General features: G+C 48.6%; 1 protein-coding gene across 4 annotated transcripts in view; it reads right to left on the reverse strand.

Moving 5' to 3' along the window:
- DENND3 (DENN domain containing 3) overlaps nucleotides 1-14,164 on the reverse strand; it is a 61,382-nt gene extending 47,218 nt beyond the window's left edge. For 3 of the 4 annotated variants that reach the window (XM_059902326.1, XM_059902325.1, XM_059902328.1), the window contains exons 1-5: nucleotides 13,932-14,164; nucleotides 5,472-5,751; nucleotides 4,851-4,966; nucleotides 2,525-2,667; nucleotides 2,193-2,304 (exon numbers count right to left, since the gene is read on the reverse strand). In XM_059902326.1, coding sequence (XP_059758309.1) covers nucleotides 2,193-2,304; nucleotides 2,525-2,667; nucleotides 4,851-4,966; nucleotides 5,472-5,751; nucleotides 13,932-14,033 — 753 coding nt within the window. In that variant the 5' untranslated portion in view covers nucleotides 14,034-14,164. The remainder of the gene's footprint in view (nucleotides 1-2,192; nucleotides 2,305-2,524; nucleotides 2,668-4,850; nucleotides 4,967-5,471; nucleotides 5,752-13,931) is intronic. The other variant, XM_059902324.1, reaches the window with a different exon arrangement.
- Between the last annotated feature and the right edge of the window lie 783 nt (nucleotides 14,165-14,947).

Here is a 14,947-nt window from a genome sequence, read left to right on the forward strand (position 1 = left end):
GGCTGAATGGTGACGCAGGGGCCAGGGATGCAGGTCTGGGTGAAGGCGATGAGTGAGAAACAAGTGAGGGGTTTTAAGCACAAAAGGAAAGTCCAGTTTATAGATTTTAATGATCTCTCCAGCCACAGTGCAAAAGCATGAACTGAATATAAGGTCAAGAATGGAAATGGACAGACCAGTGGTTCCCTAAGTCGTGTAGGTGGGAGAAGCTGTTGGCCCAGAACAGGGGTGGCAGTGAAAGTGTGTAAACTGGAAACAGGTACTGGAGACAGACTGATAGGGTGGACGTAGGACAAAAAGGCATCGAGAACGTCCCCAGTCAACTTTCCCACTGGGGGTGGTAGAAATGGAGGAACCAAATGTTAATTAATCCAAGATTCCAAAACTCGTGGATTACAGAAAACTCGTGTAATTACTGTTTATACATTGCTTCTGTTCAAAGGTAGAATACAAGGAATCACAGTAAACTGTAAACCTGTTCCTAACTCAGGGAATTTGGTTCACTGCTACAGCAGGTCCTCAATGAGCAGGTATTGAGTTTCTAGAATAAGAATGTAAACTTTGATGATTTCACTGCACAAAAATACCAGTTACCCACAAAATAAAGATGAGTGCCTGGCACGGAAATCCAGCAAATGTTCCCCACAAAGGTTTCTGGGAGTGGGACCAAGGTAGACAGACATCCTGCCCTGCCTCGGGCCGGGAATGCACTTGGCAGGGTGTCCCCCCCCAACCCCCCGAGCAGACTGCTGGGTTTAGGGTAATAGTAAGTATATACACTTTAAGTTCATAATCACAAATATCCTAATAAATTATTTTTTCAACTGTCCATAATAATCAAAATATAGGAAAACAAGATTTATATGTATAATCTTCCAGAGGGGATGAATACAGTGAAACTGACTTGACATTTACTGTACATTTCAAGACGTTTATTTAATAGATGTCTGTTTTTTAAAAAGGAAGCATCCCACAGTTAAATGAGTTTGGAAATCGCTGAGTCAAACAGGTTTCATCACACAGTTTAGCTGTCTGACATGTTACTCGACGAAAGGGGAATGAGGTCTTTCTCAAACTTTCCTTAACCCTGAAACCTCCCATCGAAAACAGCCAATAACATTTGAGAACAGTTCTTCACAGAACTCAGTTTAGGAAACGCTTCTCTATCAATTAAATAACAGAATGGCGCTGTGAATAACAACCACAACAAAAAAAAACAAACAAAAAAAACCAAACCAGTTACTTTTTACTAACCACACTGGACAGGAGAAAACATTAACAAGTTAAATAGAATACCCGATACTCCAGACAAAAAAAAACAAAAGGGAAATTTGTAATTTAAGTAAATTTTATGTGTTTTCTGAATAGCAAGTAATGAATTAACATGTTAACCACTAAAGGGGCCTATTACTAGCTCAACATCTATTTATCATGAGCCACTCAGGCCTAAATATTTGACTTCAGACCAAAATTTTATTTTAAAATTTTTAGAAAATATATTTTCTAATTTATTTCTAGTTTTCTGACCTTTGGAAACAGTGTATAAAATGCTTCTGTAAGGAACTTGAGAAGCATAATTTAAACAAAGCTAGAACTTAAGAAAATCATTTAAAACATTTAAACCATCTTCATCAATGTGGTACATATATACAATGGAATACTTCTCAGCCATAAAAAAGAACAAAATAATGCCATCTGCAGCAACATGGATGGACCTAGAGATTATCATACTAAGTGAAGTAAGTCAGAAAGAGAAAGACAAATACCATATGATATCGCTTACATGTGGAATCTAAACTATGGCACAAATGAACCTATCTATGAAACTGAAACAGAATCATGGACACAGAGAACAGACTGGTGGTTGCCAAGGGGGAAGGGGTTGGGGGAGGGATGGGTTGGGAGTTTGGGGTTGGCAGATACAAACTGTTATATATAGAATGGATAAACAACGAGGTCCTACTGTATAGCACAGAGAACTATATTCGATATCCTATGATAAACCATAATGGAAAAAAAAATTTTTTTAAATGTATATATATGTATAACTGAATCACTTTGCTGTACAGCAGTAATTAACACAACATTGTAAATCAACCACACATCAATTAAAAACAAACGAATAAACCATCTTCATCATATTACTTTTACAATTTGCAAAGAAAAAACAAGACAATTCCGGATTTAATTACCAAATGGAGTGGTCCAGGAGGCGGGCTAGGTATTAAAGATAGTTTTGCAGCAAAATCTTTTATATGGTTGTCAACTTCGAAATCTTTACAGATCTTCAGATGAGTCAATAAACTGAAATTGAAAGAAAAATCAAATCACAAAATAAATCCGAGAATCCAGTGGTCATCCTCTCCATTGCTAATCAAGGCTGAAATCTCTGTGTCAGAAGTTCCGGGAGTTTACACCAACAGGGGAAGGATCTGGGTGTGAGACCGCAGAAGTCTGGCTGCCCAGGGCGGGGGGCGTCTGGAAGGGGCATAGGCAAGCTTTTCAGGGAGTGTGTGCAGCTCACCAGGAGAGGCAGTCCTTGAGGGCGTTGTAATAGGGGAACCTGGAAACCACACACACGGCAAAGGGCACGAAGCAGCCGGCCGCGCTCCGGCCCAGCCCTGACGCCTCCCAGCGCATCTTGCCGTTGTAGAAGCAGTACTCGTCCTGGAGAGAAAGCAACAGCGCGTCACCTGCCGACCCGCAAATCCCGGTCTCCACTGTCGATGGTGCCGGCCTCTCCAGACAGAAAGGACACTGGACAGGGGCGGGACAGCTGTCCTCAGCACGCCTGGCCCCTCCCGCCCGTTTCACTGCCACGTGCGAGCGAGCACCGGCCTCTCCCCCTACACCGACGGGGCCCCGTGGGGAGCTCGCTCTGTCTGAGTGACGTGCTGGGGTTACAGAGACGGGAAGACCGGTCCCCGCCCTGGAGAAGCTCGCCGCCTTCAGTGAGAAGGAACCACGGTTAGAACACAGTGAGACACAAGAAGGGGCTCTGCTTAAAAAGCGAAAAGGCAATATTCAAGAGGGCCTGGGAGCCAGGTGGGCATCACGGGCCAGAGGAGAGAGCAGGAGGGGCCTCGGCCCGTGATGGGGGGATCTCAGGCAGAAAAGAACACAGCAGTGGGGTTCCAGAAGGCACAGCTCTCTGCACAGCTTACAAGGGGCACAGTATGGGGGCCCACCATATATGCGGGAAAAAACATGATTCGAAAAGATACACGCACCCCAATGTTCTTAGCCGCACTATTTTTTTTTAATTATTATTTTTTAAAAATATTTTATTTATTTATTTATTTATTTTTGGCTGTGTTGGGTCTTCGTTTCTGTGTGAGGGCTTTCTCCAGTTGCGGCAAGTGGGGGCCATTCTTCATTGCAGTGCGCAGGCCTCTCACTATCGCGGCCTCTCTTGTTGCGGAGCACAGGCTCCAGACGCGCAGGCTCAGCAATTGTGGCTCACGGGCCCAGTCGCTCCGTGGCATGTGGGATCCTCCCAGACCAGGGCTCGAACCCGTGTCCCCTGCATTGGCAGGCAGATTCTCAACCACTGCGCCACCAGGGAAGCCCCTTAGCCTCACTATTTACAGTAGTCGGGACATGGAAGCAACCTAAGTGTCCACTGACAGGTGAATGGATAAAGAAGATGTGGTGGTACATATATACAATGGAATATTACTCAGCCATAAAAAGAATAAAATAATGCCATTTGCAGCAACATGGATGGACCTAGAGATGATCATACTAAGCGAAGTAAGTCAGACACACAAAGACAAATACCATATGATATCCCTTATATGTGGAATCTAAAAAGATGAGACAAATGAACTTATTTACAAAACAGAAACAGCATCACAGACATAGAAAACAAACTTACGGTTACCAAATAGGAAAGCGGGGAAGGGATAAATTAGGAGTTTGGGATTAAAATATATATACTACTATATATAAAACTGATAACCAACAAGGACCTACTGTATAGCACAGACATTCAACACCTCGTAAAAACCTATAAAAGAATCTGAAAAAGGAATATATATGTATATATATGTATAACTGAATCACTTTGCTGTACACTGAAACCAACACAACATTGTAAATCAACTATATTTCAATAAAAATTTTAAAACTACATTAAAAAAATATGTTGGGTGACCGGGTCCTCTGGGGCTGGAAGTAGGCAGCCAGTCACCCTGTACCTTCTGGTCCATCCATGTCCCCTACAAACTCCCCAAGGCCAGCTGGTTCACACACAGGGCCCTGGCCAGAAAACACTCCCCAAACGCGTGACGACTGAGTTATCCTCTCAAAACCTCAGCCCAGGCACCTGTTACACATGAAAGGTGAAAACAACCCAAAGGTCCACCAGCTGAGGAACAGAGAAGCAGACCGTGGTTTATACACACCGTGGAATATCACTCAGCTACTAAAAGGAGGGAAGTGCTGACATGTGCTCCGACATGGATGAACTCTGAAAACATCACACTAAGTGAGAGAAACCAGATACAAAAGGACACGTATAGTATGATTCCACTTATATGAAATGTTCAGAATAGGCAAAGCCACAGAAGCAGAAGCAGAAGGCAGATGAAGGGTGGCCAGGGGCCCAGGGGCAGCAGGGACTGGGGAGGCACTGCTGATGAGACAACTCTGCCTTTTGGGGTGACGAACATGTTTTGGAACTAGACAGTGGTGATGGTGGCACAACATTGTGAATGTACTTAATGCCACTGAATCATACATTTTTTAATGGCTAAAATGGTGATTGCCATATTATGTGTATTTCACTGCAAAAGAAAAAACCCACAGCCTAGACCCAGTTTCAGAGGGAAGTTGGGGGAATCACGTACGTGCAGGGGTCGGTAGTACTGGGCAACCACACCGTAGGTTCTATTGCCGCAGACATCAGTCAGCACCAGAAAGTGGACGCAGTCCTCCTTGGGCTCAGAGGCCACAAACACGCCCCCTGTAGGCAGAAAAAAGAAAGAAGGAACCTCATTCTGGCCACGTGGCATCCACCGTGAGGCCTGGGCTATCCATAAGCGACAGGACACGTCCCTCTCTGTCCGCTGTGGCACTCTGACGGCCAGATGTGCTAATTCCTCAGGCCGTGCACCACCTGCCTCAGTCCCTCCCCCTCAGCAGCAATTTCTTTGCTGGCACTCTGTGCTCTGAAGACTTTGTGAAGGATCATGGGAACGGGCCCCCAGACAGACCCTTCAGGGCGCACCTGGCGTGGTAGCCATTTCCTGAGCCCAGTGGGGAAGGGGGTGTCCCAGCCTATCCAGGAGAGCAGGAAATCGCATCAATTTCTCTGTGGAGCCTCCGGACAGGTCCTTCTGTCAAGCCCTCAGTCTGAGTTTTCTACACCAGGCACTTGAACATCTCTCAGTGAGAGAAATGAAGCCAGAGCATAAGCCCGCTCGTCAGCAGGAACTGGCCAGTCTGGGAAAAGGCCGGCCCATGCGCACCTGGGAAGCAGAGCTGCGGCAGGGCGAGCAGGTCCACGCCGTTGGGGATGCCCACGTCCTCGGGGTCCTGGCCCCTGGGGCCGCCGGGGTGGCCCTTCGAGGGCTCCGCCTTGGGCCTCTCTCTCTTCTTCCGGAAGGAGCGCCTCCTGGTCTTCCCCAGCGTCACACAGCTCACGCCGGCTGGCTGACTGTCCTCCTTAGTGACAAACGGAGGCACGAAGACCGACAGGACCTCCGGATCCAGAGGAGACAGGCTCTTGACTCCCTTTTTCTGGGCGACCTAAAGCAGGTGGAAATAAGAGTCAGCGCAGCGCTGCCAGCCCTGCTCTGTCCGACCCTCCCGTCGTAGCATCTGTTGTCTTCTGGCCTCTCCACCCCCCAAACCCCCGGTGAGTTCTGCATCACATGCCTGGCTTTTCCCACCAGCAGCTCGAGATGGTAAGGAATTACTTTTAGGAAATCTCAGGCCCTACACTCAGCGAGTGACGGACCCCTTCAGCGCCTGGTCCTTCAGCTGCTAACGGGGACGCCAAGACTGGCCCCTTGGCTCCAAGGCTTGGTTCTGGGCCGGCACCACGATGGAGATCTGGGTTCAGATCCCAGCGCTGTGGGAACCACGGCAGCAAATTACTTGGTCCCTCTGAGCTTCCCTTTCGAGAGGCGAGTGCAGGGACTCACAGGTCAAGCGCTCAGCCCCCGTGGGCCCCCAGGAGGCCCCCCGCCCCGTCCCCCCAGAGGCTGGTGGGGACGGCGAGCCCCAAGAAGGGCTCTGCATCTTGTCAAACCCACATGGGCATGTTTGCCAACACGTGCCCGCCTCGCCAACTGGGCCACCGCACACATTAGTTCTGTCACCTCCGGCCTGGGAGGACACAAGGAGGAGTGAGGAAGGCCCTGATGGACACAGAGGAGAGCCACCTCCTCCCGCCAGACCGTCCCAGGATCCGTAAAAGGGGCTTCTTAGCCTCAGTTCTTTTAAACTTCAACTTGGTCCAAGATTTGTTTAACCTTTTATCTTTTCCTTCTTCCCCAAATAACATAAGTCACCTTCTCTCTCTTTTTCTTTCTAGTGAGTTAGGACTAAACAAACACTGGTGCCAGCTTGATTTCAGGTCTTCCAAGGAAGGTATTGATATTATGAACAGCAGTCTGTCCACGAGAAGGAAGGGCTGCCAAGCCAGCTAAAGACAGAAAAGAGTAAAGCAGGATTCTCTGGGTGTAAAACATACAGAAGGTAAGAGGTGGCCGTCATGGTGGGGAGGGGGTAACATACGGTCTTTGAGGACCCTAGAAATGGCATCAGGAAGAACATCACTGTCACCAGAGAAATGTGGCCTTGACTGGCAGAAAAGGAATAGCCAGCATCAACATTTTGGTAAGAATCAGTGGTACCAACAGGGGACTAATTACACTTAAAAGCATATCTACAATGACAGCATTTTCAGTGAGTAAATACACTCTAAACTCAATACGCTATTTTTATGCGATGTAATGTGAATTCAGATAAGAGTTTCTTTACATTTGGGGAAAAAAGTTAATGCCAGTAGGAACCAACACCAAACATGGGAAATCCCTACTGCTGTATAATTTAAAAACCTTTTGTGTATCATGCACGAAAGGAATCCTTTTCTTTACTTGTATGAAACCTCTTCTAAAACCTTCCTATCAAAATCCAGCAGTTCTGACCTAATTCTCTATGGAAACATGCTTGTCTATTTCCTCCACACGTGAGACGTTATATCCACAGAGACTGGACGAAACCTCACCTCACCTCACTGCAGGACAGCTCTTGGTATAAATTACAGTCAGAGGAGCAAACGAGTCCCCCCATTGATCGACCCCTTTTCCTGAAACTTCCCAAGGCCGCCTCCTTTCTGCAATTTCACCTCCCCAGCCCGCTCCCTGGCAGCCCCCTGCAGACAGACCCCCAGGGCCAATCCTTGGCCCCAGTCCCGCCTCATGCAACAGCCTGCAGCGCCGTCTCTACCCTCCTGCGGTTCCAGGTATGCACACAGGGACAGCTCCCAGGGTTCTGCCCCCAGGGGTGGGGCCTCTGTGCCATCCCAGCTGCACCCAACTGCCTCCCAATATACACGGTGAGTCCCTTAAACTTAGTTTCAAAAATTAAGCCCACACTTATTTCCAAAGACTTGATCATCCACCTCTCTGCTCCTCTGTGGGCAGCATGACACCACTCGGGCATCTAGAGCGGGACCGGCGCTATGGCCCCTCACTCCCCATCGGGAAACCCACATCTCGACGGTGGGCCGCAGAAAGGTCTCTGAAAAAAGCCCAGCTGCTGCCCCATCTGCACCACGTTTGCAAACCCTTGGCTCAGAGTAGGTACAGATTCACCATGAACTAATCTTCCTGGTTGCTGCCGAGAGAACAACAGCCCCGCCTCCTCCCACCTGGCCCGACGTCCACTCTCCCAAAGGGGGGGGGGTCCCCCATCTAAAGAGCACACATGACTCTTCCCTCACCTGCCCCAACAGTCGTGGCTCCAGCTGCCCGGCGCCAGCCTCTTACCCCAGCAAACCAGCCCTGCAGACCCATCTCTGTCCCTCAGCCAGACCTAAAAAGTGTGTTTGTTTCTACACATTACCATCCTCACACATATTCCCGTGCAGGTATCACACGGTGCATGTGTCACGTGACAGGCCGACCACCTGCACTGGCTGTGCACCTGGCAGCAGGCCAGCCTGCTTCCAAAGCCAGGGCGCCCAAGGCACTCATGACTGAAGCCCTCAGTCATCTCAGCACATGCGCCCTTGTCACGATGCTGTGCTTCTCCCTGCCCTTCACTCTGCCTGACACGTGCCCTGCCCCCTCCTCACCCCACCTCCTCACCAGCGACCCCCCCAACACTCACTGGAGGGGGCGTTTCCTCACCCTGCAGCCAGGGACACACACCTCCTCCAGCCATCACGCCCGGATCATCATCTCCTAGAACTTCACCATCCGGAGGCCACCTCCCCATCACCTCCTAGAGCATCGCTGCCCGGCACGGTGGTCCTACATCACCTCCAGGATGGCGGGCCGGGGTGAGGCAGGGATTGTGCGGCCCTCCTGTCTGCAGCCCCACAGGCAGCACAGAGGATGGCTCTGAGGGGATGCCGTTCCTCCATCCCTACCCTGGCACTCGCGATCTCTTGGACGTATGCTCAGTCTGCATGGAGAATTGGTCATTACGGTAAAGCCAATGAACTCCGTAATTCCCACTAGCTACCTTTAGTCACTGAAAGTGATGTGGCCGCAATCCAGCCAACTTGGCATTTAGCAGTTCGTTACACATCTGTCTTTTTTTTTTTTTTTTTTCTCTCCGAAATGGAAATCCCTGTTGTCTTTTCTGATTGGATAAGCAATGCAGTCTCATTTTAAAAAATTATAACAACAATATAGAAATAATAAAGGAAATAATGATAGAAAGGGAATGCCTTCCCCATAATCCCATGACTCAAAGGTAATCTAAACAGCACGGGATACATGCTTCCCATTTTTAAAATGTATACATAAATATAACTTTTTCATAAACACAATTATATTTAAATGATTTCATAAGCTTTTTTCCCCATTTAACCATACAGTGTGTTGACTCTCCTGTTGACACTTTAGCATGTCCCACTGTGTACAATTCAGCACCACCCCTGCCCAATCCCCTTCTGACAGACAGCTGGGTTGCTCCCAAGTCTTCATCACGCTAAACAACAGGCAGCAATGAGGTCTCACCCGAATATACTTGCACACGTCTGACTCTGTAATTAGAATAAACTCCTAGGTATTTTATTCTTTTCGTTGTGATGGTAAATGGGACTGTTTCCTTAATTTCGCTTTCTGGTCTTTCATTGTTAGTGTATAAGAATGCAAGAGACTTCTGGGCATTACTTTTGTATCCTGCGATTTTACCAAATTCATTGCTTAGCTCTAGTAGAGTTTTCTAGTGGCAACTTTAGGAATAAACCTACCTAAGGAGGCAAAAGACCTGTACTCAGAAAACTATAAAACACTGATGAAAGAAATCAAAGGTAACACAAACAGATGGAGAAATATATACCACGTTCTTGGATTGGAAGAATCAATCTTGTGAAAATGACTATACTACTCAAAGCAATCTACAGATTCAATGCAATACCTATCAAATTACCAATGGCATTCTTCACAGAATTAGAACAAAAAAATGTTACAATTTGTATGGAAACACAAAAACCCCGAATAGCCAAAGCAATCTTGAGAAAGAAAAACAGAGCTGGATGAATCAGGCTCCCCATCTTCAAACAATACTACAAAGCTACAGTAATCAAGACAGTATGGTACTAGCACAAAAACATAAATAGATCAATGGTACAGGATAGAAAGCCCAGAGATAAACCCACAGACCTATGGTCACCTAATCTATGACAAAGGAGGCAAGAATATACAATGGAGAAAAGACAGCCTCTTCAATAAGTAGTGCCGGAAAAGCTGGACAGTTACATGTAAAAGAATGAAATTAGAACACTCCCTAACACCATACACAAAAATAAACTCGAAATGGATTAAAGACCTAAATGTAAGACCAGACACTAAACAACTCTTAGAGGAAAACATAGGAAAAACACTCTTTGACATAAACCACAGCAAGATCTTTCTTGACCCACCTCCTAATGAAAATAAAAACAAAAATAAACAAATGGGACCTAATGAAACTTAAAAGCTTTTGCACAGCAAAGGAAACCATAAACAGGACAAAAAGACAACCCTCAGAATGGGAGAAAATATTTGCAAATGAAGCAACGGACAAAAGATTAATCTCCAAAATATACAAACAGCTCATGGAGCTCAGTATCAAAAAAACAAACAACCCAATCAAAAAATGGGCAGAAGACCTAAATAGAAATCTCACCAAAGAAGACATACAAATGGCCAAGAAGCATATGAAAAGATGCTCAACATCACTAATTATTGGAGAAATGCAAATCAAAACTACAATGAGGTATCACCTCACACCGTCAGAATGGCCATCATCAAAAAATCTACAAACAATAAATGCTGGAGAGGGTGTGGAGAAAAGGGAACACTCTTGCACTGTTGGTGGGAATGTAAATTGATACAGCCACTGTGGAGAACAGTATGGAGGTTCCTTAAAAAACTAAAATTAGAACTACCATATGACCCAGCAATCCCACTGCGGGGCATATACCCTGAGAAAACCATAATTCAAAAGGACACATGCACCCCAATGTTCATTGCAGCACTATTTACAATAGCCAGGACATGGAAACAAGCTAAACGTCCAATGACAGATGAATGGATAAAAAAGATGTGGTATGTATATATATACATACACACACACACACACACACACACACACACACACACACACACACAATGGAATATTACTCAGCCATAAAAAGGAACAAAATTGGGTCACTTGTAGAGAAGTGGATGGATCTAGAGTCTGTCATACAGAGTGAAGTAAGTCAGAAACAGAAAAAAACAAATATCGTATATTAATGCATATATATGGAATCTAGAAAAATGGTACAGATGGATGAACCTATTTCCAGGGCAGGAATAGAGACGCAGATGTAGAGAACAGACATGTGGACACGGGGGGAAGGGGAGGGTGGGACGAATTGGGAGATTAGGATTGACATATATACACTACCATGTGTAAAACAGTTAGCTAGTGGGAACCTGCCATAAAGCACAGAGAGCTCAGCTCTGTGTTCTGTGATGACCTAGATGGGTGGGATGGGAGGGGGAGGTGGGAGGGAGGGGATATACGTATGCATATAGCTGATTCACTTCATTGTACAGCAGAAACTAACACAACAGTGTAAAGCAATTATACTCCAATAAAAATAAAATGAAATAAAATAAAATAAAAAGAATAAACTCCTGAAAGCGCAATCCTGGGCCCCGGAGAGTTCATATGTTACTTTCTGATACATGTTGCAACTGCCCCTCACCCCGCCCCCCCACCCCCCCCCCACCCCCCCCCAAAGATGATGTCCATTTCCACAGACTCCGCCCAGGGTAGTTTCCTGCTCTTCCCTCCCAGACACTGACTTACTAAAAAGTAAAAAACCACAACACTCTAATTCATGTGAGGCATTGTTAGATGACATAATGGCATTGATCTTCACTATAGGATTGGCTGTCATTTGTGAAATAAAACAGAAAGAGATTTTTTTTAAATGCTCTAGAAGAGTCCAACACAGTTGCCAGTAGCCACATGTGATTATTCAAATTAATATTAAATGAAATATAAAATCCAGTTCCTCAGTGGCACTAGCCACACTTCAAACACCCAGTAGCCACATGTGGCCAGCTGCTACCATACTGGATGGTGGAGGTGAAGAACACTGGTCGTCATCATCTGGAAGGTTTCTGTTGGACAGTGCTGCCCTAGAAATGGAAAGCCAGGATGCTCTCCACTAAAAAACATAAAAATGTGCCTTCACCCACAAGATTTATGCCAGTGACCTACACTATGAAAGGTGCTCTGAGCACTTTTCCACCACCCTGTGATGGACTTGTGATGGATCCCTTCGCATCTATGTGTTTAGTCTCCACAGCAACCAAGGAGTAGAAGGAAATGTAACTGACCACAGTAATTCACTGGGGATTGAACTGTATTTTCGAATTCTTTGTCACTAACCTCAATAAAACAAACACCATCCCATCTAAGGAATAAATAAAACATGAAGTTAGGACACTACACTATCCTAACAACAAGCTGGATATTTCTCATACCTCTGGGCTTCTGTTTTCATGTGTCACCAAATAGGAATCCCTGAATCAGAGAGAAACGGTGACTTTTAAAAGCAAAATTAAAAGTTATTTAAAAGCCTTGGATATTCAAAATAGAACTGCTATAAAAATAAAACTGAATAAATGATATCCTATGTTTAATTGTAACATTAACGTAGGTCTTACAATGAGGATGTTACTCCATTTCACAACACTTCTCCTTTTCCTGCTCCTTCAACTATTTTTCCCTCCACCCTTTGCCGAACCCGTAACAGAAGCAGAGTACAGAATAAAGAGGATGATGGCTAAAATGCAGAGTGGCCGACTGCCCACTCGACTTGCGAAATGTCGTAGTCTGTTTAGTTCAGGAAAGTACCACTGTAAATATTCCGTTGATTCATCCTCTTCTCATCACGGCAATGAACAGACATGTTGTGATCACCCAAGAAACAAGATGCCCAACTGTGGAGAAGACCCAAACTGAAACCAGGTCATTTCCTATCAGAAGAAAAAGGAGGTAATGCCATTTGGCACTGAGAGGCAGGGAGACAACTCAACTCAATCCACAGGGTCAGAGGAGGCAGAGGCCAAAGGGGGACCCAGACATGATGGAGGTTCGCGGAGTGAGAGGGGGAGGGAAATGCAGAAATCATCGAAATTGGCCTTATACTAAAGCCAAGGCGTAGAGACCACCAAGACATTACCAGACACATTTATCCGGGTTAATTTTTGCAACATTTAGCTCCTCTTGGTGATGCCCGTGCAATCCTGCAGCCCTAAATACTCAAAATGGCTTTCTCTGCCTTCCCTTGCTGTCGTCTGGAACCAGATGAAAGGATCTGTCCAGATAACGAGGCAGTAGAGTCGGGAACTCTCTGGACACACCGAGCACCACCACTAACCCGAGAAAAATGATAGAGTCCCGGACATCTAGGCCAAGGGAAAGAGAGGGCCACAGACCCACTCCAAAGAAAGCCAGGGTTCTGGAACTAAGAACAAGTGAGAGCACAGGGAAGAAAAAAGAAGGAGAATGTCCCAAGCTGCGGTCCCGGAGGAAGGGACGCGAGCTTGCCACTTGGGCTGCCAGGGTGCAGAGTGGAGAACGGCGAGGCGGGCTGCAAGTGTTTTACAGTGAAAAACAGCTCGTTTCATCGCATACCGACTAAATGGAGAACGTATAAAGGCGGTCCTTAAATCTACCGAAAATATCCTTATGCTGTGCCTAGAACAGCACCGGCACCTAGGAGACCGTGAATCTGTGGAATGAGTGAAATCATTTAATAGCGGGCAAGGATTCGGTGCTGTAGGCCGCGGAACTCCAGGCGGCCCGGCCGCGTCTTCACCTGACCCAGGTGGGCGTCCTGAGGCAGAGAAGCCGAGCGGGACGAAGCGCTTAGGAAGCGGCCCGACGGACGCGAGCTTCTCCATCACACTTCATCGCGGTGCGACTCCAGCGGGTCCCCCCCGAGAGATCCTCCCGGAGAGGAGGGGAGGGGAGGGAGCCCCCAGCCGGCTGCCACTCGCGACTCCACCGCGGCTGCGAGGACAGCTGCTGCTCTCGCCCCGGGAGGCTGGAGGTGGCCGGCCCGGCCGGACCTCGGCGCAGCTTCCCCACCCGGCGGACGCCGGAGGCTCCGTGCGCACCCGGGGGGGGGGGGTGGTGCGCGGGGCCCGACCCCGTTCCCCGGCCGCCCCGCCGGCGTCGGTGTCCCCGCCGGGCCTTACCTGCTCGGGGCCACGGAGGCTGTCCCGGGGGGCCCCCAGCAGCGCGCACAGCTCCAGCAACCCCGAGGGCAGCGCCAGGTACTGCGGCACGGCCTCCGCCATGGCTGCTCCGCGGCCGCGGCCGGCTGGGCGTACCCCGCCCGGGCGCCTCGGGCCACCCGGCCCCGACCCCGCGCCCCGGCCGCAACTTCGCCCGCCGCCCAGCCCAGCGCCCGCGCCAGCTGCAGCCGGCCGGTCCGCGGAGAGCGCCGTCCGCGGGGCGGGACGTGCGGGGCGGGGCCTGGCGGGGGCGGGCTCGGGGCCCGGCGCGAGGTCGTCATTTCCGAACCGGGCCGGCGGGCTCCGGCGCGTGCGCGGCGTCTGAGCGCCCAGCTGCCTCCGTCGGCCCAGCCTCTCCCTGCCGGCAGCCCCCTCCTCGGGGAACCGGGGAAGAGGTGGGCGGGGTCCTCAGGTGGCCCAGGAGGGCGCCCAGCCTCCAGGGCCGAGGGTGCGGGAGTCACCTGCTCCCGCAAGCCTCCGGGCCCAACCTTGGAGGGAATAAGGCCGGGGGCGCCCCTGCCGCCGCCGCCTCCAGGAAGCCCTCCTGCGAGCAGGGCCGTGGCGTTGGCCGGTCGTGGACGGCAGGAAAGGCCGGTGGGCATAATAACTATGCCCGGTTAACCTAAGGCTGGCCAAGTCTGCTAAGAGGTTGAGTAAAATTCAGCAGGAAACGGGGTGGGGTGGGCGCCGCTAGACTAGAACGCGGGGAGCGCAGGACTGAGGAGGGTCCGAAGATGGACAGGGTCCTTCCCCGGCCAGCTGCAGGCCTGGCCTGATCCCGGCTGGGGCCAAGAGGCTGGTTTCGGTGCCTGGTCACTGGCACAGAACTTGGAGGGGACGCCGGCCCCAGTCCTAGCTCTGCCTCCCAGCCGACCTTGGGCAGTATCTATAAAACCGTGTAGGAAATGATACCAAAGGAACTTTCCTAGTTCTAATAATCTATGATTCTTTTTTTAAAATCTGAAATGCTTAATAAT

This window comes from Balaenoptera ricei, chromosome 17 (assembly GCF_028023285.1).
Source record: "Balaenoptera ricei isolate mBalRic1 chromosome 17, mBalRic1.hap2, whole genome shotgun sequence".
NCBI lineage: Eukaryota > Metazoa > Chordata > Mammalia > Artiodactyla > Balaenopteridae > Balaenoptera > Balaenoptera ricei.